The sequence below is a fragment of the Rhipicephalus microplus genome, chromosome 6, assembly GCF_043290135.1.
Source record: "Rhipicephalus microplus isolate Deutch F79 chromosome 6, USDA_Rmic, whole genome shotgun sequence".
In the NCBI taxonomy this organism is placed as follows: Eukaryota; Metazoa; Arthropoda; class Arachnida; order Ixodida; family Ixodidae; genus Rhipicephalus; species Rhipicephalus microplus.
Genome location: NC_134705.1, coordinates 87,144,837 through 87,172,730, shown reverse-complemented (window position 1 = coordinate 87,172,730; position 27,894 = coordinate 87,144,837). Strand labels below are relative to the sequence as shown.

At 44.9% G+C, this 27,894-nt stretch overlaps 1 protein-coding gene across 3 annotated transcripts in view; it reads left to right on the top strand.

Moving 5' to 3' along the window:
- Positions 1 to 27,894, top strand: part of Tip60 (Histone acetyltransferase Tip60) — a 39,730-nt gene that overhangs the window by 8,240 nt on the left and 3,596 nt on the right. The window contains exons 5-14 of one of the 3 annotated variants that reach the window (XM_037418997.2): positions 3,131 to 3,184; positions 4,975 to 5,067; positions 5,964 to 6,023; positions 11,648 to 11,710; positions 17,691 to 17,840; positions 19,313 to 19,393; positions 20,040 to 20,129; positions 21,091 to 21,231; positions 23,568 to 23,661; positions 27,095 to 27,257. In XM_037418997.2, coding sequence (XP_037274894.2) covers positions 3,131 to 3,184; positions 4,975 to 5,067; positions 5,964 to 6,023; positions 11,648 to 11,710; positions 17,691 to 17,840; positions 19,313 to 19,393; positions 20,040 to 20,129; positions 21,091 to 21,231; positions 23,568 to 23,661; positions 27,095 to 27,257 — 989 coding nt within the window. Of the gene's footprint in view, positions 1 to 3,130; positions 3,185 to 4,974; positions 5,068 to 5,963; positions 6,024 to 11,647; positions 11,711 to 17,663; positions 17,841 to 19,312; positions 19,394 to 20,039; positions 20,130 to 21,090; positions 21,232 to 23,567; positions 23,662 to 27,094; positions 27,258 to 27,894 lie in introns of all 3 variants that reach the window. The other 2 variants (XM_037418996.2, XM_037418998.2) reach the window with 2 other exon arrangements.

Sequence of the window (27,894 nt, the reverse complement as noted above, 5' to 3'; positions counted from 1 at the left end):
TAGCGTGTGTTGTCGGTGCCCTGAAGGTGGGAATTGCTAGTGTGTGAAGAATTTGGCATGTCCTAAATGCCATCTAGCCTCCCACATTTCTTTTCCCATAGGATCGTCCAGGTCCCATCGTAAGTAAATGCCGACGTTTTTGAATTTCACATTTGCAGCATGTATGTGATAAATCTTCTCACTTAATGCTGAGTTTTTGATATTCAAAAAAGGGCAATGGCCACCGTCACATGTATGCTATTTTGGAAACAGAGTTAGTTTGGGACAATGAAAAAAAAAAAAAAAGCATAGAAGAAAGCTTGTTCAACCTACTAGCTTGCTAAAAAAGGAGATAAATAAATAAATACCATATATCTCTTCCTTGTCATTTCTGTATTCATTTCGTATGAGTTATAGATTTTACTGTGACTCAGTGGCACGGTGGTAGAATAGGAGAGGCAGCCGATGCGCTGCGTGTTGCTTGAAATCGCTAGAGTTGCCACCACTTTGTGCAAGGGGGCAGCAAGAGTACTGTGCGCCGATTTCTTCATTTCAGCGTGTTTGTAAGCACGTAGCTGGTGGGCGCTGCAAGCATGCAAACCGCATTTTTACATCTCTGGCTCTCGAGAAAGAGCTTTGCGGTGTATTTCTCAACAGCGGAGAGGTCATGAATGACACTGAATTGTTAGTGAAATTTTAAGGGCTCATTTTTTCTTGTTAGACACTTCATTAATGAGAGCTAACAGACAGTAATGCCAGGTAAAGTATAGGGGACATTATTAGAAGTAACTGTAATGTAAATGAGAAGTAAGAAAAGTGGACAAAGAGATAACTTGCCACCGGCAGGATCTGAACCTGCGACCTTCGAATAATGCGTCCGATGCTGTACCACTGAGCTATGTACTATGGAATGCCAAACAGGCAAAAGTGCTCCACACCCGCCGCAATGGTAACAGCTGGCGCTGACTGACGTTCTCGGTTAAATGAAAATGTGTACCCTATAAAGTAAAGGGAGAATGACGGCCACCGTAGTTCAGTGGTAGAGCATTAGACGTGCTATTTGAAGGTCACATGTTCGAATCTTGCTTGTGGCAAGTTATCTTTTCGTCCACTTTTTTTTCTTGTCCATTTACATTACAGTTACTTTTGATAACATCCCCTATACTTTCCCTGGCATTACAGTCTGTTAGTTCTCATCAATGCAGCATAACTGTCACTTGAAATGGGCAGATAGGGACTGGTTCTATAAAGTATAAGGGACTATCGTATCATTACCTAGTGAATCATCTGTTTTGTTTTATTACAAAATAATAAGGAAGTCATGATTAGCATGCACGACTATAACTGTACAGAAACAATATTTACTGTTTTCTTAGTAAGTGCTGGCACGACGCACACACACATTAAACGAATGTGCACGCGCTTTTGTGTATTCTCGTTACAGTTATTACTGACGAAAAGTTATGGGTCAAGAAATGATTTGTTTGTGCATGTTACTAAAATATTAGCTCACTAGAAGGACAGGCTTAAACAAAAACAGTTTATTGGCGCTTTGTTGCAACACCAGGATATTCCTTGTTGATCGGCTTCACTGTGCGTGAACGGTCTGCAGTGTGAGGTTCTCTCTTTCTTTTTTTTACTGCGTACAAATGTTGATAGGAATTCTAATGCTTCGAAAGGGCAAATAAAATATGCACGTGCGTCTCTCCGTGATCGGCACTATATTTCATTTTTGTCAAGATTACCCGCGTTGATTAAAATCTTTAAGCTTTATAGAGCCTGGTGTGCTTAATTTTGTGGGTAAATATTGTAGACAACCTTTACAAGATATTGAAAATTCAAACTGCATTTTAAAGCCAGGAAAATGCCTGTGGTATTCAGCCTTTACAGCTCGGCAAAAGTTTAACAGGCGTGTCTTTTGATTCCCAAACTTATTGCCAACCTAGCTACAGTCGCGAGCAACTCGAGAATTTCGGCAACACCCTGATTCGGCCACCACTCCTATCCTGCCACAGTGCTCAGTGGTTTCCTTTTGGTGTTATCGTTTTATTGGGATTGTCCCAAGAACAACTCGGCTATTCAGCATTTGTATGAAGGGCAAGTTCGCAGACAGTTGAAAGCAGTCGTGCAATGTACAGATGGTTTTCAAGTCAGCTGTTCCCCAGTGTCATTCGACAAATATCAGATTTCTGTAGAACTATGTGGCTTAACTTGACCAAACCAGAATGCAGTGGCAGGCAAAGTTCGAGTGGGGGAAGCGTTAAAAAGAAAAGAAAAGGTGATGCTTGCTCACATTGCAGAGCCGTGACGCTGTTTTGAAGTTGTGCATTTCAGATAATTTTGTTTTTTTCTATACTTTTTTTTATCCTCATAGACACGTTCGGCTCGCGTAAGTAGAATGGTATGGTCTTTTTTAATTATTGTATGCATTCACAATCTGACTATCATATTAGATCAGCAGCTACGACATTGCTCTGTTAAACGTGGTGGTAGCACCGGCCACGGTAATGTAACGGTTACGATGCTCAGCTGCTGACTCGAAAGTTGTATATTAGGTCCCGGCTGCGGCAGTCGCAGTTCAATGGAGCTGTAACGCTCAAGGCCTGTGCAGTGCGTGTTAAAAAACACCAAATTGTCAAAAGTTTTTGAGCCCTCAACTAAGCCCCATAATCGTATCGGTGTTGGCATGCAAAACTACACATTAACATGGTCCCAGGATTTTGGCGCGGACAAAATGTAAAAAGACCCGTGCACTTAAATTTTTCACGTGAATTTTATAACAACCCCAGGTGTCCACAATTAGCCCAGGCCCACCTCCGTGGCATGCCTCACAATTGTATTTCAGGTCTTGCTTGGTTCGTAAAATTTTAAAACTGAATTTTTTACATGGTGTGATATGCGCCGTAGGCCTTGACCAAATGTGTGCACACATTGGCGCTTGTGAGTCGTGACAAAGCACGCACCCTTGCGAGGGAAGTTACTATGGATAACATATGCAAAATTTTGTCAATGAGCATTCCGAAGTAAAAGGCCGCGTTGTAGGGTGTGTTTACTTATAAGGCAATGCTTATTCGCAAGCAGGAGCTCTACAATATTGTGGCACATCTTTTCCATTTTGTTCCATAGTGTAAATTCCAGTTGTGCCACGCAGGTTGACGTGTGGCCCCAAAAATCGCCAGCGGAGGCCAAGGTTCCAGTCAAGGAGGTAAGACCATCGTGGTTTGCCGTAGGTGGACATGATGGCACGTACACTGGCACTTCTATAGTACGTCATTTGAGACGTGCAATTTTTGTCTCCTAAAGAGAATTTGTTGCTGGGCTGGCTGGCTCATAATGACCAACTGCTGAGTGAAAATTTAGTAGAAATAGAAGAGCTGTCCTGTGCAGTGTGCTCTGATGTTTCCAATATTGAATTCATGCTGTGCAGTTGAGCTTTTGTCCTGTAGCTTGGCCATCTTTGACCCCTTACGGGCTGGACATGGTCTCAGCTTGTTTGTACGTATCTAGTAAAGATGGCCGAGGACGAGCTCAGCTTGTTCACCATTGCTTATATTTAACGACAGTGCAGTGGTAGAGCAGCCTTCGTCTATATCGCATAGCTTGCTGTTGCGCTAGTTGGCAAGTTTTTTTGATGAAGTACTTAAGTGAAAATTAGCACTCTGTCATCTAAGTTCAAGTCCATGTACAAATATATACCGCATTTACTTGTGTATGTAATGAACGCACTCGCATGGTAAAAGCAGTCCCAACTTCGGTCGTCAAAATCTGGATTTTTTTTTTTCTTCCGCGTAATAAACCCACCCCCTACATTCATCCACTGCAGTCCAGCTAACCAACACCTGGCGTCTTCTTGCCCGTTATATCTCTTTCACTTTTCATTATTATGCTAACCGACCTCGGCTCGCTTCCTCTCCCCCCCCCCCCCCCCACCTTTACGCGCTGCATTGCTCTATCTATCTGTGCACAGCACGTCCCCTGCCCTGCCTTTTTTTTATTAAGTGTGCGCCACAGCGGAGTTCACAAATGGTGCCCAGTGTAGAGGCATTGCAGCTGATAAGCACGCAGCAAGCGACGGTCATAAAACTACTCGTGCCAAACGACGGTCGTTTTCTGAAAATACGAAACATTTAGACATAACCACATGCTCGCAATTTTGTAGCGACGACCACAGGATTTGCTGTCGCGAAAGGCCATTCGTTGCCATTTCATCGCAGGTTTCTGGAAAACCAGAAAAAATCGCTTGTCGCCCAGAAAAGATTGTGACGATTTCCGCAACGTGGTAACACCCCCGATTCTTGGTTGGGTTGCAATTTTCATGCTTTTTATTCGTGCATACTTCATGGAATGCAAGATATAGGCTACCTTTTCTACAGTAACTTCTCATGTGGACTGCAAGAGACTGCGGCCGTATTTTGTCGTTAATCTTTTTTTTTGACAGTGTGTTTTGATGATTCGCCGGTAGCTTGCTGAAATGTCAATGGCGTCGTCATGATCGTCATGCGAGATTACCACGAAGTCATCAAAGTGCGTCGTAGCACACTTAGTGCACGCCAGAATTAGCATGAACCACAGCAGTAATTAGGTAATCAAAATATAGAATCTGGCAACATTCAAGGAGGTGTCCACAGAGCACAATGGAAGGCGCCACTTTGATTTCAAAATTTTCTTGTTTTCTCATTTGCAAACGCTCTGTTCTCGTTGGGAAGGCTCAACTGCTTATTACAGAAGTCTAATTCTTCAATCTAGCTCAACTTAACAGTTCCCTTTTGTGTCCCTTTAAAGCATACGTATGACGCAATTGATATGAGCATACTATTAGGCGGCGGCACATTCCTGAGCTTTATCCTGCTAGACCTCTTCTTTTTGTTCACCCAACCAATCCTTAGTTCCCACTCCCTCCCTTTCCTATGCCTGGGTGTTGCTTGATGCTTACTTTGCCACATCCCCGTTCTGTTCTGTTTTCATTATTGGTCCTTTTCTGTGTCTCTGGTAAAGGCCCTCCCACCGGCCAGTGCCGCAGAAACGTGGGCGGAGAAATCGCCCGGTGAGCCGGCCGCCCCGCCCGCGGCTGTCAGAGATACGAAGGAGGTACGGCGGCCACTGTTACGACCTGTCGCTTTTTGTTGAGGTTCTTCACAGGCCTCCGCTGTTGCATTTGTTTTTGTGGTTTTGCATTCTCTTTGCTGAATATGACTTCTCATCTTCTTTTGTGAATATGACTTCATAAGCAAATTATGCGACTGCTAACTGCTCAGTGTCATCAAAAACCTCATGCCTTGTCGCCCAACTTCAAGAGTGAACAGAAGTCAAAATCAGTAGCTGGTTTGCAAACTACAGTGGGAAGATAACACAGCACGGCTTTTTAATTCCAACTGTTTAAACGTTAGCAATTATTTTTTTTTACATACAAAGTAATGTGAACAAAGGTTACGCTGTTGGTTTTTGGGAATCACATGGAAAATATTGATCTGCACCAGTTGCTAAATAATATAAATATTGAAATATGTTCTATTAGTCTTCTTTATATGCTGTGTATTTTATTTTGCATTCTGTTTTGCATTTGTGTCTAATTTGGAGGCTTTTTAGCTGTGGCTCGTGGCTGTGTGTTGCATTGTTCTTATTTTTCTTTGTAAGTTAAGTAACTTCAATTACCACATCAAGTTGTATCCTACCAGTGCTTTATTGCACCGGCTGACATTTGTCCATATTGATTGCTCATGTTTTGGCTAATGACGACTCAATGATGGTTGAGATTGTCTTAGTCTCAGCTCAACGATTGAATTTTCTACCCCTTTTTTTAGAGGAGCATTGGAATATGAGTAGTCCAGAGAGGCACATAAGAATAAGCTCTATGCTTTGGCCTTTTGATGCTGCGTACTTGCTGGCTTGCCATCGTTTCGCATCCTGGCACTCCTACCCTTCTGCTGCCTGCCTATTCGTATCACCTGTTTTACCGCCTGCCTCGCTTTTTTTCCTGTTCACAGAACTCTGAGGTTTGGAGCAAAAAAGCCAGGACGTCCGAAGTGAGCAAGGCTGTTAAGGAGGTGAGCACGGAGGGTCCTGTTCATATACTGCTGCGGTGATGGCCGTGTGCCAACGCAACCTGAGACGCTTTTCACAGAGAGGTATAGTGGTGGACTATAGCAACAATTATGTGCGAAATTGGAAAGACATGGTTTACAGTTCAAAGGCACGCTACGGATTGCATGGGTGGCCACTTCACTTGAGCAGATTTCTCCAGTGTACTGTACAAGTACACATAGGCTTGTTTGCTTGCTTGCTGAAAGCCCTTGTCCGTGATTTATTGTTCTCAGCAATGTGCATAGCGTGCACAGGGTTTGCAATAAGGTAGGGGGGGAGGGCGGCAAGTTTCAGTCAGCGCTCTGCCTCTCGCACCCTCCCTGAATCCAGAGACAGTGGAATGTAGATTAAAGAATAGGTGCAGGAGCGAATTTTTCTGTCCTTGGTTGTCATTACCATTGGAGATTTGTACTGCCTTAACCGTGGCCATAACACAGTTGAATCTCGATAATTCAAACTCGAAGGGGCCCGAAAATATATTCGAATTAAAAGAAATTCGAATTAATGAAAGGTAAATAAGTGGAGGGATCTTCATGCAGTTGCACATGTGCATTGAGCTAACACATGAGGAGGAAGTTTAGGAAAGCTTACATTCATTCACAAATCACAGGACATTCGTTATTAATTGAAGCAATCGGTGATGCGCGTCTGCACACATTTGCCTTGCAGCGAGTCAATCAATTTCGCACGCAGCTTGCAAAGCATTTCTACTTTGCGGCTTCAGCATTCTCCTGGCAAGACAAGTTGCGCGCGGAAATGTCCAGCACCGACACTTTCTAAAGACGACGACAACAACGACGACAACAACGACTGCTGCGTAGCGGAGCGTCTCCATGCGGAGAGAAGCAGATCGGTATTTGAGAGATAACCAATCCTCCACAGCAGCTTTCTTTTTTTTTTTTTTTTTTTGCTCTCTTCGCTTGTGTCGTTTTGAAAGAAGGGTTACGTGGCAGGGAAGGAAAAGGGGGAAGCGTGTAACAGGCACATAATAGACCCCCTCCCCCCCCCCTCAAGGCGCAGGGCCGTGCTCCCGCAAGGGGCAAGGGCTGCAGAAGATAGCGCCTTTTTCCTTTCCTTCAACCACACATTCATTCAACCCAGGGACAGCTTTCTTTTTTTTCCTCTCTCTCTTCGCATTCCGCGTTGGAAAGAGGAGGATCTTTACGTGGCAGGGACGGAAAAGGGAGAATCCTGACATGGGCGCGTCGCAGATCGGCATTTGAGAGAGAGCAAGCATTCCACCGCAGCCTTTTCTTTCCTTTTCCTTTCCTTCGCGGGCAGCATTGAGGTGTCGCAAGTGCCGCTGTGGGATTGGGCAGGGTGCTGAGAGCATTTTCGGAGCGCGGTATGTTCGAATTAACCGTCGGAAGTGCTTGGTCGTTTGAATTACCGGGCGTTTTCGCCCATCAGAATACACTTAGCTGTGACGGTACCTCATCGTGAGTTCGAATTAACCAGAAGTTCGAATTAAGCGTATTCGAAATAATGAGATTCGACTGTAGCAACGAGAAAAGACTAACAGATTAAAGGTAATGGGGCTTGGCACGTCCTGAGACGATTAGTGGAGTATGTCAACTGGCCCCCTCCTACCGTGCTCATGCCCATGGTAGTGCATCGATTTAGGCTGCACTTTGCGGCTGGGAAGGATGTCATAGATTTGATTCCCAGTTGTGAAAGCGGCTCTACAGTAGTGATGCCAGAATTTTTTAATGGGTGAATGGGACAGCTCCTTCCATGGTGCAGCCTCTATAACACTGTGAGGGGTTCAAAATGCAGGAACATCTCAGGTGCAGCCCACTTGGGGTACAAATAAAACCCCGGATGGTTACGACTAACCATGCCTTTCACAACTACAACATCTACGAGTGCTGTATTCTGTGAATAGTTCAGAAAATGCTAAAATTGCTGAGGCCTCGATACAGATTTAATGATGTGTCTACTACTTCGGAAGTTTTATGCCACTTGGTTTGCTGCGAGAAAATTTATTTAGGGCCGAAGCTTCACAGGGTCGAACCATGTTTACCATCGTCCCTGAATGACAGTGATGATGATGAAGAACAAGCGCGTTCCAGACCACACATTTTCTTTCTGCCATCACGGCACAGCTCATGCAAGGTACCCACTACATGTCATGACAATGCCTCTGATAATGATGAAGAGGATTATGGAGAACGACAGGCTTGTGCAATATATGACGTCTCGATATGCTCTACGATGGATTTCGTATGACTGGAAACAACCACCAAGGCGCACAAACCTTGTTCTTGCCAACTTCAGACTAGATCCAATACTTCAAAGCAGTAATAATGAAAGAAAAACTAAATTCATAACACAACATACTATTTATGACCAATAAATATTGATATATTACTTTACACTGCTTTGTTACTCATTTACATGGATTACGTTTATCAGAAAAAGTTGAAGGGCTAACACTCTAAGGGTGCTATCACACCCTGTAAAGTTCTTTATGCCTCGTGGTGCACACGTGTCTCGCAGTTAGACCACATATAGGTTTTACGCTAGAAGTGCTACGATGGCGAGGCTTGGTGGGCACCCTGGAGAAAGATTCGAGAGTCTCTTTGGTGTGTGGTGGCTGGTGCAAAACAGTCGTCTCTCGTGATGGGTTTATGGGGGCGGCACCGCGAGTCGTCTCCCGTGGGCCCCTTGTGGTGAGTCGAACATCGGCGACGCCACCTTTGCGTTGCCTTGTGTTTGTTGTTATTTTGTTTGAGTGTCGTATAGAGAATATTCTATAAGGTTGTTTCTTAGCATGTCACCGGTGACAGTTCTGATTCTTTTCACTTTTTTCCCTTAAAGACTCCACATGGGAGCATTACAAAAGGGGTGGGGTACAAGAAGAATTCATGACACTTGACCAATCAGGATAAGAAATGAGCACATACAGCTTCAATGAATGATTCTGGATTGGTGATGGCAACGATGGCGTAGGGAAGGCTGTTCCAATCTACAATGGTGCGTAGGAAAAGGAAGACGAGAACGTGAGAGTGTAGGTATGGGGCCGAGCAACATTTCTGGAATTGCTTGTACGAGGTGACATACATACAAGATGGTGGTGAGAAATAAGGTGTCTGATTTAGTGAACTGTGGTACATTTTTAGTAGTAAAGATAGGTTGGCAATGCGACGGCGACTGGAAAGGGTGGACAGGCCTGTTTCCGTCTTCAGTGAGGAAACACTTACATTGTATGAATATGATGAGTGAATGAACCTGATGGCGCGGTTCTGCGCCATCTCTAGAGCATCTGTGAGGGAGCTTTGGTGAGGGTTCCAGATGACAGATGTAAATTCAAGTTTTGGGCGAATTAGGGACTTGTAGGCAATGAGTTTAACATCAGAAGGAGCGTTTTGTAGTTGACCTCTTACAACGCCTAAAGTTTTCTTACTGGATGAAGTGATGTTGGGTGCATAGTAAAACCAGTTAAGATCTTTACTGATAGTGACACCAAGATATTTGTAATAACTAACAGTTTCAATCCGAGTGTTAGAAATTTCATACTCATAGAGGAGAGGGCTACGTGACCGGGTAAAAGACATAACTTTACATTTACTGGGGTTAAGAACCGTGAGCCAGCAATCGCACCAGTTTAGGGTATTAGTTACACTGCTCTGCAGCACAACCTGGTCGGTGGTATTAGTTACTGTTTGATATAGGACGCAGTCGAACATGCGAATAGAACAAGAAACTTCCAATGGCAGATCATTTATATACTATATAATAAATAATAGAGGACCGAGTACGGAGCCCTGGGTGATGCCGGAGGTTATGGAAACAGGGCTAAAAGACGTGTCATTTATGCGCACACGCTGAGACCGGTTACTAACGAATGCGTTGATCCATTGTATGACATCAGGGTGCAAGCCTAGACAAGACAGCTTTAATAGCAGCTGTCGATAACGTACCTTGTCGAATGAATGCCTTAGCATAATCGAGAAATATTGCATCTACATGGGTGTTAGTATCTAAGTTTGAGTGCAGGTCGTGAAGAAAAAAAGTGAGCTGAGTTTCACAAGAAGACCCATGCTAAAACCATGATGAAACCAGAGATAGAAGGAACTGTTGAAATCGAGGAAGTCCGTGATATTTGTGTATACGATATGCTCCATGATTTTGCATGGTATACTGGTTATGGAGATGGGTCAATAGTTTAATGGTGAAACTCTGTTACCAGACTTGTAAACAGGAATGACCTCGCCGACTATCCATTCAGTTGGTAAAGTGCCTGAACACAAAGACTGTGTGAAAAAGAGGGTGTGCACTGCGGCAGAAACATTTTTAGTGTTTTTTAACAGTTTAGAGGTGATGTCCTGCGGAAGACGAAACCTTTATTTTATCAATCAGTGATGCGATGCCTTCGGCTGAAAAGTTTTTTATAGCCGACATTGTTGACATGGTAGAGGTAGAACATTCGGGCAGTTGGGCATGTGATTCACTTGTGAAAACGTATGAAAAGGCGGCATTGAATGCGTTAGCAGACTCAGAATCTGAAAGAATATCACCCTGATCATTGTAAATGTGGATAGGGGGGTCGGGCTGATAGTTAATGGTCTTCCAGAATTTAGATAGTCTGCCAATGGCTTGCCAGAGGGTTATTGGTTATCATGCGGGGAAGGCCGGAGCTAAAAGGGGAATGTTTGCATTGACGAGCAGCCGTAAGATATTCGCGTTCAGCTTGATAGTATTTTATTTGTCTCATGAGACTGCATCCCGTTTACACTTTGCAGAACGAAAGACCATTTTTCTTTATTCTCAAGTGTTTTCAAAGTTCTTGTGAACCATGGTTTATGGCAGTTTGAAAGAATAGAGACGACAGGGATATGCTTATCGGCCAAACCATTCATCTTGCCCTGAAATAATGACCAGTTTTGTGCACAGAGTGATTTTCAACTACTGATCTGTGACTGGAAAAATTGATGCAGTTCGTTGTTTATGGCTGAGTAGTTATCTTTATCATAGAGGTGAATTCGTTTCACGGGTGAATGGCAAAGGGGTGGTTTAAGTGAAAATGTAGCTTCAATTACTTTATAATCACTTCATTTTTTAAGGAAACTAATTAATGACAAGTATTTAGGGTGTTTTGTTAGGATGAGATTAAGAGTGCTAGCACAGTCTTGCGCTACACGAGTTGGTTCGTTTATCAATCGGGTCAGGTTATGGTTAAGGCAGAAGTCCATAAACTGACCAGCCTCTGAGTTATCGGCTGGTGATATCTTTGTTTGCAAAAGTAGTTGAATGAATGTACAAAGTGTATGGGTTGCCCGACCGTGTGGCTGCATTCGTGTGTCCTGAGAGCGGGGTTCCAAGACCCGGCAATTTTTTAAAGCCTGTTCTTTTTCTCTTGTACCTGGCCTTGCAGCACCGCCATGTCTCTTCTATCCAAAACTGTGCACACCAAAAGCACGTCCTGCATCCCTCGATAAAACAAAGAATTGGAATAGAAACATCATGCATGCGTTAGAAAATGAAATACCTAATTGCAAATAAAATTCATTTAATTGAGGCTGCCCTCAAATTTCTGTCTTTTTTTTTTTCTTTTTTCTAAATGCTATGCGTTTTGTTCGTGCAGAATGGGGCCCCACCAAAGAAAGCAGCAGGACGGAAGAGGAAATGCCTTCCCACTGAAAACGAGGTGAGTCTCTGCCGTACTGTGATGGGACACGGCAACAGATCCTAAAATACTCCTCGATGGCCGTTGAAGGGTGTATTTGTCTGCAAGTACAGCTGTCATTGATTGAGTTGTCAGTAATCTCTGCCAGTTGAAATAACATTGCACACGCGTGCACATTTCCCACTCCCTATTGCTCTGATTTCCTGCAGCTCTCACTTGCACTGCATGCATACCTTCTCACAACCAGTCGCCTATATAATCTTGTGAATCATTATTCATTGTTTTTTCAGTGCTCTATCACCTTGTTTGGCGATTACAGACTGCCCAGATACTGTATGAAAAGCTGCATACTATTGCACTGCCTGTATCATTGTGTGGGCATCTGGCATATTTGGGCACTCCTGAGCAATCTGATATGACAAACTATAAAGATGTGCTACTTGGCCTGTTCCGACTCTCCTTTTTGCAATTAAAACCTATGCTGATGTACAAGCTACTATGCCTTTGCTTTACTTTTTAATTATAACTGTGCAGTCAAATCTTGCTACAACTAAATTGGTTGGATGATGTTGGTTAAAGAGTGTCTTGGACTGAAATTTCATACACAGTCGAAACCCTTAATAAGAGACATGCACCAGGGAGCAGTTCTCGTCTTTCATATGAAGTGTCTCTTATTAGCAAGGTACCACGTATGCATTTTCTTAACCCCTGTTTTGCTGTAAGCACACTGGCCTCTCCTATACTCATTTGTCTGTTACATCAGTGTCTCTCATAAATGGGCGCGACTGTATACAGTCGCCTCATTAAGCGGAACCCAGAGGGCCCGCGAAACACGTTCTGTTTAACAGGAGTCCCATTCACCGAGTGATGAACAGGGGTGCAGAATTCAAGCACATGAAACCTGTCATATTAGGGGTGGTTGTTCCATTTCAATTCGGTAGTTTGTTATAGTTCTGGTTAGTACAGTCGAACCTGTTTTTAATGAACTTGAAAGTGCTGCAATAAGTGGTCGTCATATTTGTAGTTTGTTGTATATGGACTCGCCCGTAAAAACATGCACATGACTGACCAAACCTTGACAAGCTTGTTTTTTAGCTTGTCACTGGTGACATTTTTTATTCGGCTGGCCATATCTACTTCGTATGCGCCATATTTTTACCGCTATTGTGTCGGAAGTGTTTCTTTATAGAAGAAGCTTTGAAAAATGTTCGCTGTATGTGGACTCAGCTTCAAAGGGTAGCATAGCAAAATTGTAAGTGCATCAAAATATGGTCGTTATAATGGATAGATCGTTATATCTGGGAAGTGTACCACAAATGTGCAACACAAAGGCAGCATTAGCAGCCGATCGAAGGAATTCACATCCACACAGTATTTGTCAATGGGAATTGTATGCAAGTGACTAGGAAACAGAGCCACCATCGTAACAGAAGTCAGTCATGCTTATTCGCATTGCTGTAGCTTTTATCCTTGCAGCCACCACCGTTTGTGACAGTGGATGGCTTCAGCTTGCCTTCATTTCCAAAACTGAACATTACCGTATTTACTCGATTCTACCGCGCCCTCGATTGTAACGCACACCCGATTTTCACCGCGAAAAAAAAAAAAAAAACGTAAGACACCGATATCAACGTGCACCCATTTTTCTCGCTGGCCTGCACGATCACACCACTCGAAAAAACGACTCCTTTCGGGAGCGTCTTCCATTTAAATATGAGGTATGGGCGAAGCTTGTGCCCATCTGACGTGTAACAGAGCATTGCCGTCACTGTAGTTTTACCGTGGACCGATGTCAGCACGCGAACTTGCTTCGCCCTTTTCTTCTCGATGGTTGTGGTGCCAGGCATGTCGAAGTAAAGAGGCGTCTGATCGGCATTCCCGATTTGCCCAAGCAGGTAGCCGTTGTTGCGCCGCAAGTTTAGGACGAACCTCTGAAAACTGTGAAGCTTTTCATTGTACTCCTCCGCAAAACTTTTCGCATATGCATGTTCCTCTTCGGAGGGAAAAGCCTTTCCTCTTCATAAAGTTAGTTAGCCAGCACCTGTTCGCTTTAAACTGGCTCCGCATTAGACCTTTTTCTAAGACTAATTGCATAGCCCGCACTTGAAGCAGTTCTGTCGTCACGGGCCGCTGTGCCGCTCGCTGCTCAAGCACATACTCGCGGAGCAGCTCTTTAATTTGCGGAAACCGACCCTGCTGTGGTCCACTGAAGCCTTTGCGTGAAGCTTTGCTGTCGACAATCTGCTTTTGTTTCCGCCGGTCCCGCACACACGTTTCGGGAACTCCAAACGACCGCGATGCAGCCCGATTTCCGCCCGTTTCTGCACACGCGATGACTTTTCTTTTAAAAGCGGCATCGTTGTGCACTCGAGTTTTTGGAGTCGGCCTTCCACGCCGTCGATGCTAATGCACTACTAGATGACGAACTCCTCAGCACACGTACGAAGTGCCGCACATGGGAAACACATAGGCAGAAATGGCCGACGCGCCATGTCGATAATGCCAACGCACGTAGGGGGCGGCCATTTTGATTTGCCGATGGCAATAGATTGACCGTAATTTTTTTGTTCGTACTCGATTCTAACGCACATGCGATTTATGAACTCGCTTAACCGGAAAAAAGGTGCGCGTTAGATTCGAGTAATTATGGTACTTTCTTGGCGACTATTCTCATGTGAGAACACATCATTCAGTTGTCTAAATGAGGGCTAGTGAAAGTCTTGGGTTATCTTTGTCATCATGAGGCCACACGCTTCCCTGTTGTGCAAATCATATTTATCGCAACTGTACATTAATTAAAAAGGGAGGGGTGGGGGGAGCGACAAAGGCTCTTGCATCATTTTGGGGATGCTGTTGGAGTTCCCCAAGGCCACAAAGTCTGGAATAGCCCGCCTTAAAACAGAGATACAGGTGTTATCTGTAGCTGTACTGTGGTAGATGTCACCGAGCCTTTCTAGAATTGTCATCCTGGGGTGCAATGCAGGATGGCCCGAGCTTCTCGGGCACCCCGAGCTTGCTCCGAGCTTACTTCCAGTGGCCTTGGCATGAAGACAGTGAGGAGTGCGTGACAGCAGTGTTGATGAAAATGGCTACACGAATGCGCATGGCATTGTAAACGCATGTGGAACATTTTTGGCAGTTGTCAAAGAAACACCACGTGTGAGCACATCAGCGCCGGCACTCTCTCAACAATTTTAGCAGTGCAGCGACGTCAGCGCAATTGTCGTGCTGTATTTTTGCCAACTCAACACGCACCTCGCACAGGCGTGTTCGTGGGCGTATTTTTTCTTTCGCGCAGGTTGTTTCGCTCCACTTGCAGCATGGAAATTTCCACTTTCGAAGGCAGCAAGGATGCACTCACAGCACTATCCTGCTCCCCCTTTCGCTTATATCAAATATTGCGGATAAATGTAAGGAAAGGGGGTCACCAGGGGCACTCGCATCTTGTCAGCAATGTGGCTGTGATTGGATATGTCGTGAGCGCGGGAAAATTGAGAAAATTGAAGCTGGTAGATCAACTGTGCGCTCGCTGGTGTTGCGGCGTGAGCACTGCTCCTCGGGAAGAGCGAAAGTGGTGGGCGGACTCGATATTCGCCACAGGCATCTGTCAATCAAACTGATGGACGCCTGAACTGGGATACAAACTGGATTCTGAGAAGGTCGGAGTTCAACTCGTGACTGCGATGGCGCCGGTGTGACTCTCAGGCATTTGATGCGGTGAACATTACGAAGCAGCTTCTTTGCATGTAAAACATGCGACGCACTTTTTATCACCCTCTGTCTGTGCACGCACTTCTGAAACGCCGTCTGCGTGTCACAGTGTTCGTGTGCGACGCCGACCATGTGTCACTGGCACGCCTTGCAATGCACTTGGGAGTGTTTCCCACTTGGGAGTTTTTTGTAGTGCACTTGGGAGTGTTTACGCACTCTTGTGGGACGCAGACAGCATTCTCGTTGACGAGCACTGCTTGAGAGAGCTCAGCTGATGAAAGTCTCTTGCACAGCCATTCCCCAGTTATGACATGGCACACTTCTGCACTCAGCGGAACGACAAACGTATAAAAGAAGATGCCTCTGGTTTGAAAACACCACCCAACTTAGTAGACTGTCCTTGACGCGATGACTGGTTCCATCGTAAGCAATGAAACGCTGCGCGCTGAGGGGTGGATTTGACTTTTTCAAACTGTTGGTTCGTTCATAAGGGGGTGTCACCAGAGCTCGGGAAGATCCCGAATTTCACGAACTCGGGTGGAACTCGGGTGAAACTCGGCCTATCCTGCATAGCACCCCTGATGTATTAGAATTTTTGGGCAATATTAAGAAAGCACCCCTTCCTTATTGAGTTGTTTTCACGAAAAGTTAGTTGGAATGGAAATACTTCTAGAAAAGTAATTTGTTCTGAGGAGGCTTTTTCTATGATTTCCTTTGTAGCCTATGAGAATATTGCCATCGTCTTTCTTGAGCAAGCACGCCATGCCAACTACGATGCAAGTACTACTGGCCAAAGTTACCTGCTGCTGTTAACCATCGCGTGCGAACTTGCACCGACTGCCAAAGACGCAAAGCGCCTCCCAGCAAGCCAGCCGGTCTTTTACATCCAGTCGAAGCACCAGAAAAGCCATTCACCCAGATTGGAATAGATTTTCTGGGTCCCTTTCCAACTTCCACAGCAGGGAACAGATGGATTATTGTGGTCACTGATTACCTGTCCCGTTATGCGGAGACTAATGCTATGCAGCGTGGCACACCAGCAGAAGTCGCTCAGTTCTTCATCGAAAACATCGTCCTTTGGCATGGCGCTCCGACTACAGTGATCACAGACAGAGGACCTGCCTTCACCGCGGAGCTTTTGGAGTCGGTTCTCAGACTCAGCGGTACAGCTCACCGGAGAACAACTGCATACCATCCGCAGACAAACGGACTGAAGGAGCGCTTCAATAGGGCCTGCACAGACATGATCAGCATGTACGTTGACACGGAACATAAAAACTGGGATCAGATATTGCCGTACGTGACCTTTGCTTATAACACCGCTCGACAAGAAACCACTGAAATGACACCGTTCAGTCTGATCTATGGTTGCGAAGTCACGACAACATTGGATGCGATGTTGCCGCATGAGTGTCACGACATCCATGTAGATGCCGAGGAAGCCAGACAGCTCGTGAGCGTGCGCATCTGTCATCAGCAGCATCAAGATGCACAACGCTACGACACCCGACACAAGTTTATTATCTATACACCAGGCGACAAAGTGTGGGTCTGGATTCCGATACGTCGACGTGGACTGTCTGAGAAACTACTAAGACGGTACTTTGGTCCATACAGCGTCACGCGACGCTTGAACAACGTGAATTACAAAGTTGTTCCCGACACTGATTGTAGTTCTAAGCACCAAAAGCATTTGCCCGAAGTCGTGCACGTCATGCGTATGAAACCGTATTTGTCGAGTTAATTAGCTCCCGGTTACCGTTTTCGTACGACCACTTCATACGCCTGGTAGAGCACCTAAGTTGCACATCGGGACGATGCTTCTTTCGGAGGGAGGCAAATGTCACGTGCTTGCTCAAGAAAGACGATGGCAGTCGTGCATGTGCCACGAAGGACTACGAAATGGACGAAAAAGAACTCGCTCGCGCGTTCTAATTAAAAAAGATCGACCTGCTTTTGGTGTTTCAATCTCTGTGGCAAGACTTCTGTTTTGACGTCGTGACAATATTTTGTGGCTGAAATTTCGTTGTAGTTTTGTTTGACTGTGTGCCATGCATACATAGTGTGCCTGGAAGGGTGGCAGTTGCTTGACCCATGCACCTCTGTGCCCAGCAGCACGTGCACCACATTCTCATTCTTGCTGCGGTGGTGGTTGGAGGTAGATGCACCGTGTCTTGCTTGTTCTCACAATGTTGGGAAAGTAGCCTGCTTGTAGGCAGTCAAGTATGTGCTGGACTGGACATGGTTGGTTTATGCTTCGAAGGCTCTGCCTTCGGCGGTAGCCACGCAGGACTCCCAGGATTCGTCCACGCCCTGTCCGCGCTCCACGGGCAGCATGGTGGCCCACCACGATGACATCGTGACGCGCATGAAGAACATCGAGATGATCGAGCTGGGACGGAACCGGATCAGGCCCTGGTACTTCTCGCCATATCCTCAGGTAGGTGGGCTTGCGTCATCCATGTCGAGAGAATGGTACCATTGCTCTGAAACACAGTGCTGCAGTACAGTAGAGTTGAAAGAAAGCTTAGGCAAGTCGGTTATTCATCATTCGTAGTGAAATTTCAGCACGTGTGCAAAAGACGAGGACGCAGTTTAGGGTACAAATGAGTGCACAACCCTGTACAGTTCAAAATCTCTTCCCACCTTCTATCTATCCTAATGCTTAACCACCATAAAATCCTGAGCAAGTGCCTTTTCCCTTTTCGAGAGGTTTGAAATATGCAACAATAACGGAGCAAGTCTCTCTTTTTTCCTTTATTCTTTTTTTGTGTGACCGAGCTGTTCTCTTTTAAAGCATACTGCTTCTTAGGAACCCAAGTTATGAGAGATTGGTACTTTTACAGTGTGCCACCTCAGGGCTGCATTCTGAGCTGTCACTAATAGTCAGTTCCTTGTCATAACACAGGAACCCCTCCAGTTTCTTAAAAGCAGGCGTAGGTGTAGAAGCAAGTGTTTAAGAAAAGTTATTTGGAACATTTGTGAGTGAAATCTCTGCTTGAAATTGACTTACTCAAAAGTGATCAACATACCATAACCCTTATTCAAATTATGTTTAAAACATCCAGTTTTGTTGCAGTGCAACAAAACTATGATTCTATATTACTGTGATATGCCGATTTACTCTGTAAACTCCCTCAGTTTGTAAAAGAGTATTATTGCTCCCATTAAGGCAGATGAAATATTTTGTATTTTAGAAACTACACATTATACAAGAAAAATAATTGCATATTTGCAATCAGCACACGTATATACATAAACTCGCCTAGTTTTATCAATTCAATTAAGAAATGAACGTTTTAAGTGCATTAGCACAGCCATGATCACGCCAACATTCATGTACTGGTGTTTTGGTGTGGAATTGATAGAAGTGCTGTGGACATTCATTTTCTCTTTTAGTAAAGAATTAGTTATTGAAATTGGGGACTGTTGCATTGTCAATGCCAGTGTTAACCTGGGATTTCGCTCAGAAATGTCTGACATACGGTAGCTTTTGTTCAAATGGGTTTTGAACATCCGTTTCTGTTTTACTGCTTACATTTCTGACTCCAGATTTATTGTGAATTCTCTCAGTCTAGAAAAAATATTGCTCTCCGAATGGCACAGGCGACATTTTATACTATTTAAAAATCTGCATATTGTGCTAGTAAAATATTTGCATATTTCAAGTCAGCACGCAAGTATACAAAATCTTGGTAACTGTCATCAAAGTCAGTCAAGTTGCATTTATTTTTTTAAAATTCAGCTGTACTCCCCCCTTAGACATGCTTCTTAAGCATTCCTGTGATTGGGTTTTTTTTTTTTTTTTTTTGGAAAAGCCGTCATCACTGAAGTGCACTGCTCACTACTTAAGAACTTGACATCGGAATCCAATGTGATTTGTTTTTCTTTTTTCTTTATCGCTTATTTCAGGAACTAGTCAACTCGTGCATTTACCTCTGTGAGTTCTGTCTGAAGTACACAAAGTCCCGAACCTGCCTCAAGCGACATCTGGTCAGTAAAATTGCCACATTTTTTGTCTTTTTCTGGTGCAAACAAATAGTGTGGATTATGCAGACTGGAAAAAAACTTGGATTGAGATGACCCACCTACTCCATGCATAGGCTGCACCTTGTCAATATGGAAAGGGGGGTTGAGGGTGATCCTTACATTAACGAAGTTGCTAACCTATTTCATTAAGGTAGAAAAAAGAGCCACACAGTCCGCTTGTTTTCATGGCTCGTGTGGCTGTTACAAATTAGAAAGTAATTGAAGACACGCACAGGTGCGTGCACAGACAGACTGTTAACTAAATTATACTTAGAAAACAAGTAGGAAGAAACCAGGTTGCAATGAACAACATAGGAAGGCCTCCAGAACTTGCTCACTTTCAGACATAAAAATGTATGCACTATGCATCGTCCGTGTTCATCACACAACACCGTACATACAAAATAAGGCAAAGGGTCTGAAAGTCTCGTTTTCTGTATTATGCGCAACTAATAAAAACAACAGGCACATATTGGGGACGTGTTTTGTGGCTTCTTGGCTGTAACAGAATGATTCTCGCTTACAATAGAAGGAATGATTGGGGACAAAAAAAATTATGTGCATATGTATTTTCTTCTTCTCCCCTTCCCCCCCCCCCCCCCCCACTCAGGCCAAATGCACACTCAAGCATCCACCGGGGAATGAAATATACCGTAAGGGAAACTACTCCTTCTTCGAAATAGATGGCCGGAAGAACAAGGTATGTGTCCATTTTCCAATTTTTTATTGTTTCGCTTGACTTTGCCAAGGTATCGCTGTCAGAGCCGTTGTTTTGTGTCAGTTTGTGCAAGATTGAAAATCCACGCAAGGCAGCACCAATGAGCAGCATATAGTTGCTGGACAGTTTTCTGTTATCGCAGAGCTGTGATGGTGCACGTAATTTGCCATACAGTGTAGAGATGTCTGTGAGAGATGTTCTGTAATGAGCATTGTCTCCTTTCCATCTTCCCTTTTTGTTTTTCTGCATGGCACATTTCCAGTGGCAGCATCGAACACTCCGCATTGGATGATGAACCGAATTTGTGTGCTGTGGTCGGTGACATTCCAAGAAATGCTTGTATGTGTAACTTAAGCTTGAAGTGCTGCTTACTCAAGCAAAAAGGGCGTGTGCTTTTTCACTTGAAATTTTTGTCGTATTCACACCACAAAGCTGTTTTGGACTTTGCAGATAGTAGTTTTCCATGGCATGGTTTACATGCCATGCTTGTTTGCTTGCAATCTGCTCTCCTGGAAGTCGCGGGATGGAATAATGGCCACAGCGGTCGCATTTTGGTGGAGCTGAAATGCTAGAGGCGCATACACTTCCAGTCTAAGTGCATGTTAATGAGGCCCCAGGTGTCCAAATTTCTTGAGCCCTCCATGCCTACTGCATGTATCGTACTGATATCAAACTTCTGAATTGGGAAATCCCCAACAGTTGTTATTATTGTATCTGTTTACAATGCCCAGACATTGTGATGGGGTTATTTTTCTGGAAGAGGGAAAAGGTATTGCGAACGAATTAGCACGGTGTGTAAATTGACCGGCAGCAATCATGTCTGCAAGGTGCTACACGACTACGTGATGTGAAAAATGGTTGAAATTGTATATGGAGGGGCGTATGCATTCGAAGCTCGTTGCGCCTGGAGTTGATCCCTGTATCTGTGCTGTGTTTGTTGCAGATGTATGCACAGAACCTCTGCCTGCTGGCCAAGTGCTTCCTCGATCACAAGACTCTGTACTACGACACGGACCCATTCCTCTTTTACGTCATGACAGAGGTCGACAGCCGGGGTTACCATCTTGTCGGCTACTTCTCCAAGGTGTGTTCCTCTGGCTTGCTTGCTGCTTCTTTTCTTTGAGAAGGAGGGGGGGGGGGGGGGGCAGAATTTGTTGACTACTGCATTGAGGCCTCTCTGACAGATGTACAGCAGAATCTAGTTAATGTATCTCTTGGGATGCTGGGAAAACGTGTTTCATTTAACTGGCATTGTTCACTTGGAAAGACGTTTGGTAGCGCAGCGCACAAATACAAAACCAACAAGGTTAGTGACAGTTTTTCTATGTAAGTGTAAACTACAATTAAGCAATTTTCATTAGGCCCAGCTACTGTAGAACACCTGTGTTTTTTGTAAGCATTGCACCTTTTTGCTATATACTTTTTAATCATTCATAACGTTAGAGCTCGTATCAGTGCCTTCGCGTTCTAGCCCTTGTAGATGTACAAAAATTTTTTAGTATGATTTGGTTCTTGCACCTTGGTCTGTTGTGCCTTGCTGCACAGTGACTTTTTGAAAAGCACTAAATAACCAGGAAAAAACAAAAGAAGATTGACAGGACAGGAGAATGAATGTTAGTTTGAAGTCGGTGTCTGTTTGGTGCACCATGGTTTTCTTTGGTCCTAGTTATCTTGTGCTCTTCAGTTAGTCACGATTGAGCTTTACCAACTGGCCTGATTCTCCAAACTTGTCAGTCTACTACTGTGTCTCCACTGCATTCTTGAGAAGTAAAAAAAATTGTGACAAGGCCTGTGCAAATGCCTTATTTTTTTCTTTAAAGGGCCAGTAAACAGGCTCTGACTTTTTTTTTACACCGCCCGTACAAGCTCAACAATTCATAGAGACCGCAGTGATCACGTTTTCTGAATATTAGAACGCTGCACGCCACGCAGAGCCTCTATTTCAAAAAACAATACCCGCGCATCTTTCCTATGCCTGACCAACCCCCTTGCAAGCGCAGTGGCGTCAACTCAGCGATCGGCGACGTGACGTAGCATGCAGCTCGGCGAAGCAGCTCGCCGTTTGGTCTAAATCAGGTGTGAAAAAAGATCAGTGAAGTCAACATCAGTTCCTGTTCTCACCCACAGCGATGAAACTGCCCCTTGTATTTTGGCACAGCCATGAAAGAACCAGCCTCGAAGTTGTCGCGTGCACATGTACACTCCTCGCTCAACTACAGCGTCTATGCGCGCGCACGAACGTACTTCGCCCTTGACATGAGCAACACAGGTAAAAAGCGTTGCTCTGTCGTCGGCTGCAAATTGAGTGACTGGGCAGCAGAGAAGCATCAGCACCGGGTGCCTCACATAGGGCCCTGCGCGCTGCATGGCTGAAGCAAATAGGCAATCCAGCGACGTACGTTGGGGACCTGATCGTTTGTGGTCGACACTTCGCACCTGACGCTTAAACGGTTGGCCCGCGGCTGGTGCTGCAAACGGTAAACAAACAACCACGCTTCGTCGCAAGCGAAAGTGCGTTGTGACTGATCGAGTTCGCCGATGATATCAATCGCTGACGTGGTGTCACGTTGTGGAAGTGGGCGTAGTCACCACGATCGATGAGCTACGCCTTTCCCTTCATGGAAGGGAGAAGGGGGAGCGAGGCCGCGCGAAAATTTGAAATCAGCTTAGACCGATGTTCTGACCCCTGTAACTTCCTTAATATAGCACATATTCGCAAAATTCTTGCGGCAGCATGTTCGGAAAGAAAAACTGCACATATATCTCTTTTTAAAACTTTTTGGACCTCAGGGCTGTTTACTGGCCCTTTAATAAAGCAGCAACAACTTTGAATAGTAGAAGAACTTGACTTTCAGTTAAACGCAAGCGAGAGCCTGTAAAGTATGTTACTTCTTAAAATTTTCTATACTTGGGGCATGTATGTCGGCATAACAAGCTTTTAAACTTAAAAAATGAACCGATGTGAGGATAATACCCTCACTTAACGTTGAAGTGGGGCTTCACGGCAGTGCAGATTTCTCCTGGATAGGTGTTTTCGCAGCTTAGTACCGCTTCACTGCAGTGATACCACCCTTACGGGAGTCTCACACGGATTAGTATGTAAATGAAAATTTTCAATACTTTAAATTCGATTGGAAGCGAATTGGAATACTGTATTATTTGTTCAAATATCTGAAGCATTTTAATATTCGCATAGGCCTAGTTTCTCCCACTTCCTTCTCTTGCTCCTTGTAATCTCCTGAATTTCAAGATAACTATATGTTGGCAGGTATGATGTTCAAAGTGTTGATGCTATAGGGCCAACATCTGATCAAAGTAGTACCAACATTGCACGTTCGTCGCAGCTTATAGCTCCTCAGTTGTACGATGTGCCGTGCAGTCAAATACTATGTTGCGAAATTCTGTCCCACTGTTGTGCAGGAGAAGGAGTCAACGGAGGACTACAACGTAGCCTGTATCCTGACACTACCGCCCTACCAGAGGAAAGGCTTTGGCAAATTGCTCATCGAGTTCAGTGAGTCCCCCATCTTTGCAGTCTATTCCCATCGGCTGTACAGTCGATCGCGGATATATCGAACTCGAAAGCGAACGCGAAATAGTTTGATATATCAGTATTCTAAATATAAAATATACATATTTAAGGTCTAAATTAAAGAATTTCGGGCCTCAGAAATCATTACAAGAGCTAACATATCGATTCGCTCAAAAACAAGGTGGGAACTGCAGGTTACCCAACTTTATTTAGTCCGTAAACTTGCCTTGCTTCTTGCACGCCGTCTAGTTCCATTCACCCTTAATATCATTGAAACTTTTCAAGTAAGCGAAGTTAGCTCCTTTGGCCACAACGTTCATTGACGCAGAACGTTGATGCAAGCTTTGTAGCGCGGCAAAAACTTGGTTAGCGGCGGAAGCGAAGGCATTGGCACATTCATAACTGCATGGCTACACTCCGCGGCACCGGCAACGGCAGCCAAAACCTCAGCACTGATGCAGTCAGAAACGTCGTCATCTGTACGGATAAAGTCGCTGCTGTCCGAGATGGTGCCCGGAAACGCTGATAAGTCACAGAATTCACTGAGGCATCGTACGCCGTTGAGACATGCAAAACGTAGCCTCTGAGACATGCATTCTGAAATCAAAAACACTTAAAAAATACGTCACAAGATCGCACATCTCGAAGGCCATGCTTTTCAGGCTCGCATGCGATTGTGCGCTAACAAACAAGGAAGAGAACGCAAACCAAATGCTAACATTGCACTGAGATCACCGAGTCGCTTCGCATTATTTTTTAGTGCCCTCGGCAATCGGTGTTTTGGAAAACACTATGCCCACGCGGTAAGACCTGCAGATCGCGCATCAAACGTACCGATGTACACGCAAGTGCCGTGCAATGAACCAAATCAGCGCGATGAAATGACACAATTTTTGTCTCGCCTGCGCGCGAAAGAGGATCAGCATTTGTTAGAACGTGGCCTAAAATTGATTTATACTTGCTAGGAAAAATGCACTTTCTGGGCTGCGGCGCGGCGTTCGACATAGCGAATGTGCCGCTGTGCGGAAGTTCGATATATGGGTTCACCAGTCTCATACTTTTGCATGGGAAATTCAATGGAATTTTTCAACTGTTCAATATAGCCAATAATTCAATATATCTGAGTTTTATATATCCAGGATCGACTGTATTATTGCATTCTTCGAAGCATATACTAGGAAGACGCGATTTTACCACAGAGATGGCAGTTACGAAGCATTTACATAAGTTATCCATGTACTGGTACATGCGAATTATGGATTGACTGAACGTTGCTTCAGCATATCGGGGTGCAATCTTGATTGAACAGTATGCAGTGTTATGAAATAAGGAGAGGCGCAGCAAATAGTTTATAAACCAAGGGGAAGTGCCCCGAAATAATGCGTCACATTTCAGTCGTCTGCTGGGGGATTGTTTAATGAATTCAGGAATGTTTTTAACACATATGAAAGTGTAGAATTATTACAACTGAATGTCAATAGTTGGGGGAATTGTTTTTCAAAGCTCGAAATTGGTAAGCGTGATGGCTTCACCGATTTACCTGTTTTAAGGTCTTGATAAGCTGCTAGAAGACGTTCGGGGAGGGGGGGGGGGGGGAATGAAAGTGGCCACATTAACACTATGTCAGCGCGGGATGGAATTTAACCCGACTCAAACCAGTTTCATTCACTTCTCCGACCTGATTTGTTTTGTTTCGATCTAATCCAAGTCACCTGGAGACCGTTTTATGCCCATTCTGTATGACAAAAGGGTGTCTTCATTCATTCTTAGCCTTGCAGATGACAGAATGATTGACAGCACTAGCTCTTATGGTTGCTGTCCTCATGTCTGACCATCGGACGTATACCGTAATTACTCGAATCTAACGCGAGCCTTTTTTCCGGTTAAGCGAGTTCATAAATCGCATGTGCGTTAGAATCGAGTGCGAACAAAAAAATTACGGTCAATCTATTGCCATCGGCAAATCCAAAATGGCCGCCCCCTACGTGCGTCGGCATGGCGCGTCGGCCATTTCTGCCTATGTGTTTCCCATGTGCGGCACTTCGTACGTGTGCTGAGGAGTTCGTCATCTAGTAGTGCATTAGCATCGACGGCGTGGAAGGGCCGACTCCAAAAACTTGAGGGCACCACCCACGATGCCACTTTTAAAAGAAAAGTCATCGCGTGTGCAGAAACGGACGGAAATCGGGCCGCATCGCGGTCGTTCGGAGTTCCCGAAACGTGCGTGCGGGACCGGCGGAAACAAAAGCAGAAGATTGTCGACAGCAAAGCTTCACGCAAAGGCTTCAGTGGACCACAGCAGGGTCGGTTTCCGCAAATTAAAGAGCTGCTCGGCGAGTATGTGCTTGAGCAGCGAGCGGCACAGCAGCCTGTGACGACAGAACTGCTCCAAGTGCGGGCTATGCAATTAGTCTTAGAAAACGGTCTAATGCGGAGCCAGTTTAAAGCGAGCAGGTGCTGGCTAACTAACTTTATGAAGAGGAAAGGCTTTTCCCTCCGAAGGGGAACATGCATATGCGAAAAGTTTTGTGGAGGAGTACGATGAAAAGCTTCAGTTTTCAGAGGTTCGTCCTAAACTTGCGGCGCAACAACGGCTACCTGCTTGGGCAAATCGGGAATGCCGATCAGACGCCTCTTTACTTCGACATGCCTGGCACCACAACCGTCGAGAAGAAGGGGGCGAAGCAAGTTCGCGTGTTGACATCGGTCCACGGTAAAACTACAGTGATGGCAATGCTCTGTTACACGTCAGATGGGCACAAGCTTCGCCCGTACCTGATATTTAAATGGAAGACGCTCCCGAAAGGAGTCGTTTTTTCGAGTGGTGTGATCGTGCGGGCCAGCGAGAAAAATGGGTGCGCGTTGCAATCAATGTCTTAACGGGTTTTTTTTTTTTTTTTTTTTTTTTTTCCGCGGTGGATCTAGGGTGCGCGTTACAATCGAGGGCGCGGTAGAATCAAGTAAATACGGTACGTGCGAGCCTTGACCAGTCTTGTGTGGCATGTTAGAACGTTCTGTCATAGAATGTTAATAAAATTGCACCGGTGGTCTGGTGCAGCGAACAGTTACAGTGTTTTGCTTGCAGTAGGTGAGCATCACGCATCCTTAACAAGCTTTAGGCTTTATTCCGGTAAATGTTTCAGTTACTGCCATCGCTGCTTTACTGGCTGTTGAGTGATTTTGAAAAGCACTGCTGCACAAGGTATGTGAACTTGTTGAAAAAAAGCTTTGAACAATTTAAAGCATATATTTATTCTATGCTATCTCTGTGTTGACATCCCCCGTATCCCAAAAGTGCTTTCATGAGACGTGTAAAGGAGAGGTGCGTAAAAACGTGCTATCGGAGTAGGAGTCTGTCGTTGCGCTACTAGCGAGTGGTCGCAATCAGTGGGCTTTGCTGGCATGTCTCATGCAGGCTACGAGCTGTCAAAGTTTGAGGGCAAGACAGGCTCCCCCGAAAAGCCACTCTCGGACCTGGGGCTGCTTTCGTACCGCTCCTACTGGTCCGAGACCATCCTCGAGATCATGATCAACATGGCTCCCAACGAGGCAGGCGAGAAGCCGCAGATCACAATTCAGTGAGTCGCCTGCTCGCATTCTGCTGCCATCGTTTGACGGCCACTGTGGATCACCTCTTGGCATGCATTGTAGTCATCCATATTGACAGGTTTGAGTGATACCTGCCAATGTGCCACACGATGGTCGCCTGTGTGTCAGTACGGCTGCATGGAAACTTGCTGTGGCAATGAAGGGCTTAGTATGAATGCAAAACATCGTTTGCATAATAGTCGTCATGAAAGCAGTGCCATATTCTAAAGCAGCATTGGCTTAAGCTCAATAAGAAAACATTGTTTTGCCTACAAAAGCAAACTGAAGACAGTTGTAACAAAATAATATTATGAATGATCAGAAAATACCTTGTGGCCTTGGAAACTGGACCAGACTTCACTGAAAGGATACTAGAGGAGCCAGCACGGGCCATTTCTGTTACTGTGGTTGTACTCTACAGTGGCCTTTCTCATTGTCTTTTCGTAGACTTATTGTCAAGTGTGATGCCTAGCTAAGTGTTGGTGCTAGATGTGGTGTAGAGATATGTTAATGAGAAGTGTGCATCATTGTGTGCATGTGTGTTTACATGCTTGTTTGCTGGCTAACTCACCCGACTTGATGGCAAATGTGAGCAATTGGAGATGCAATGCTTTTTCTGGTTCCAGC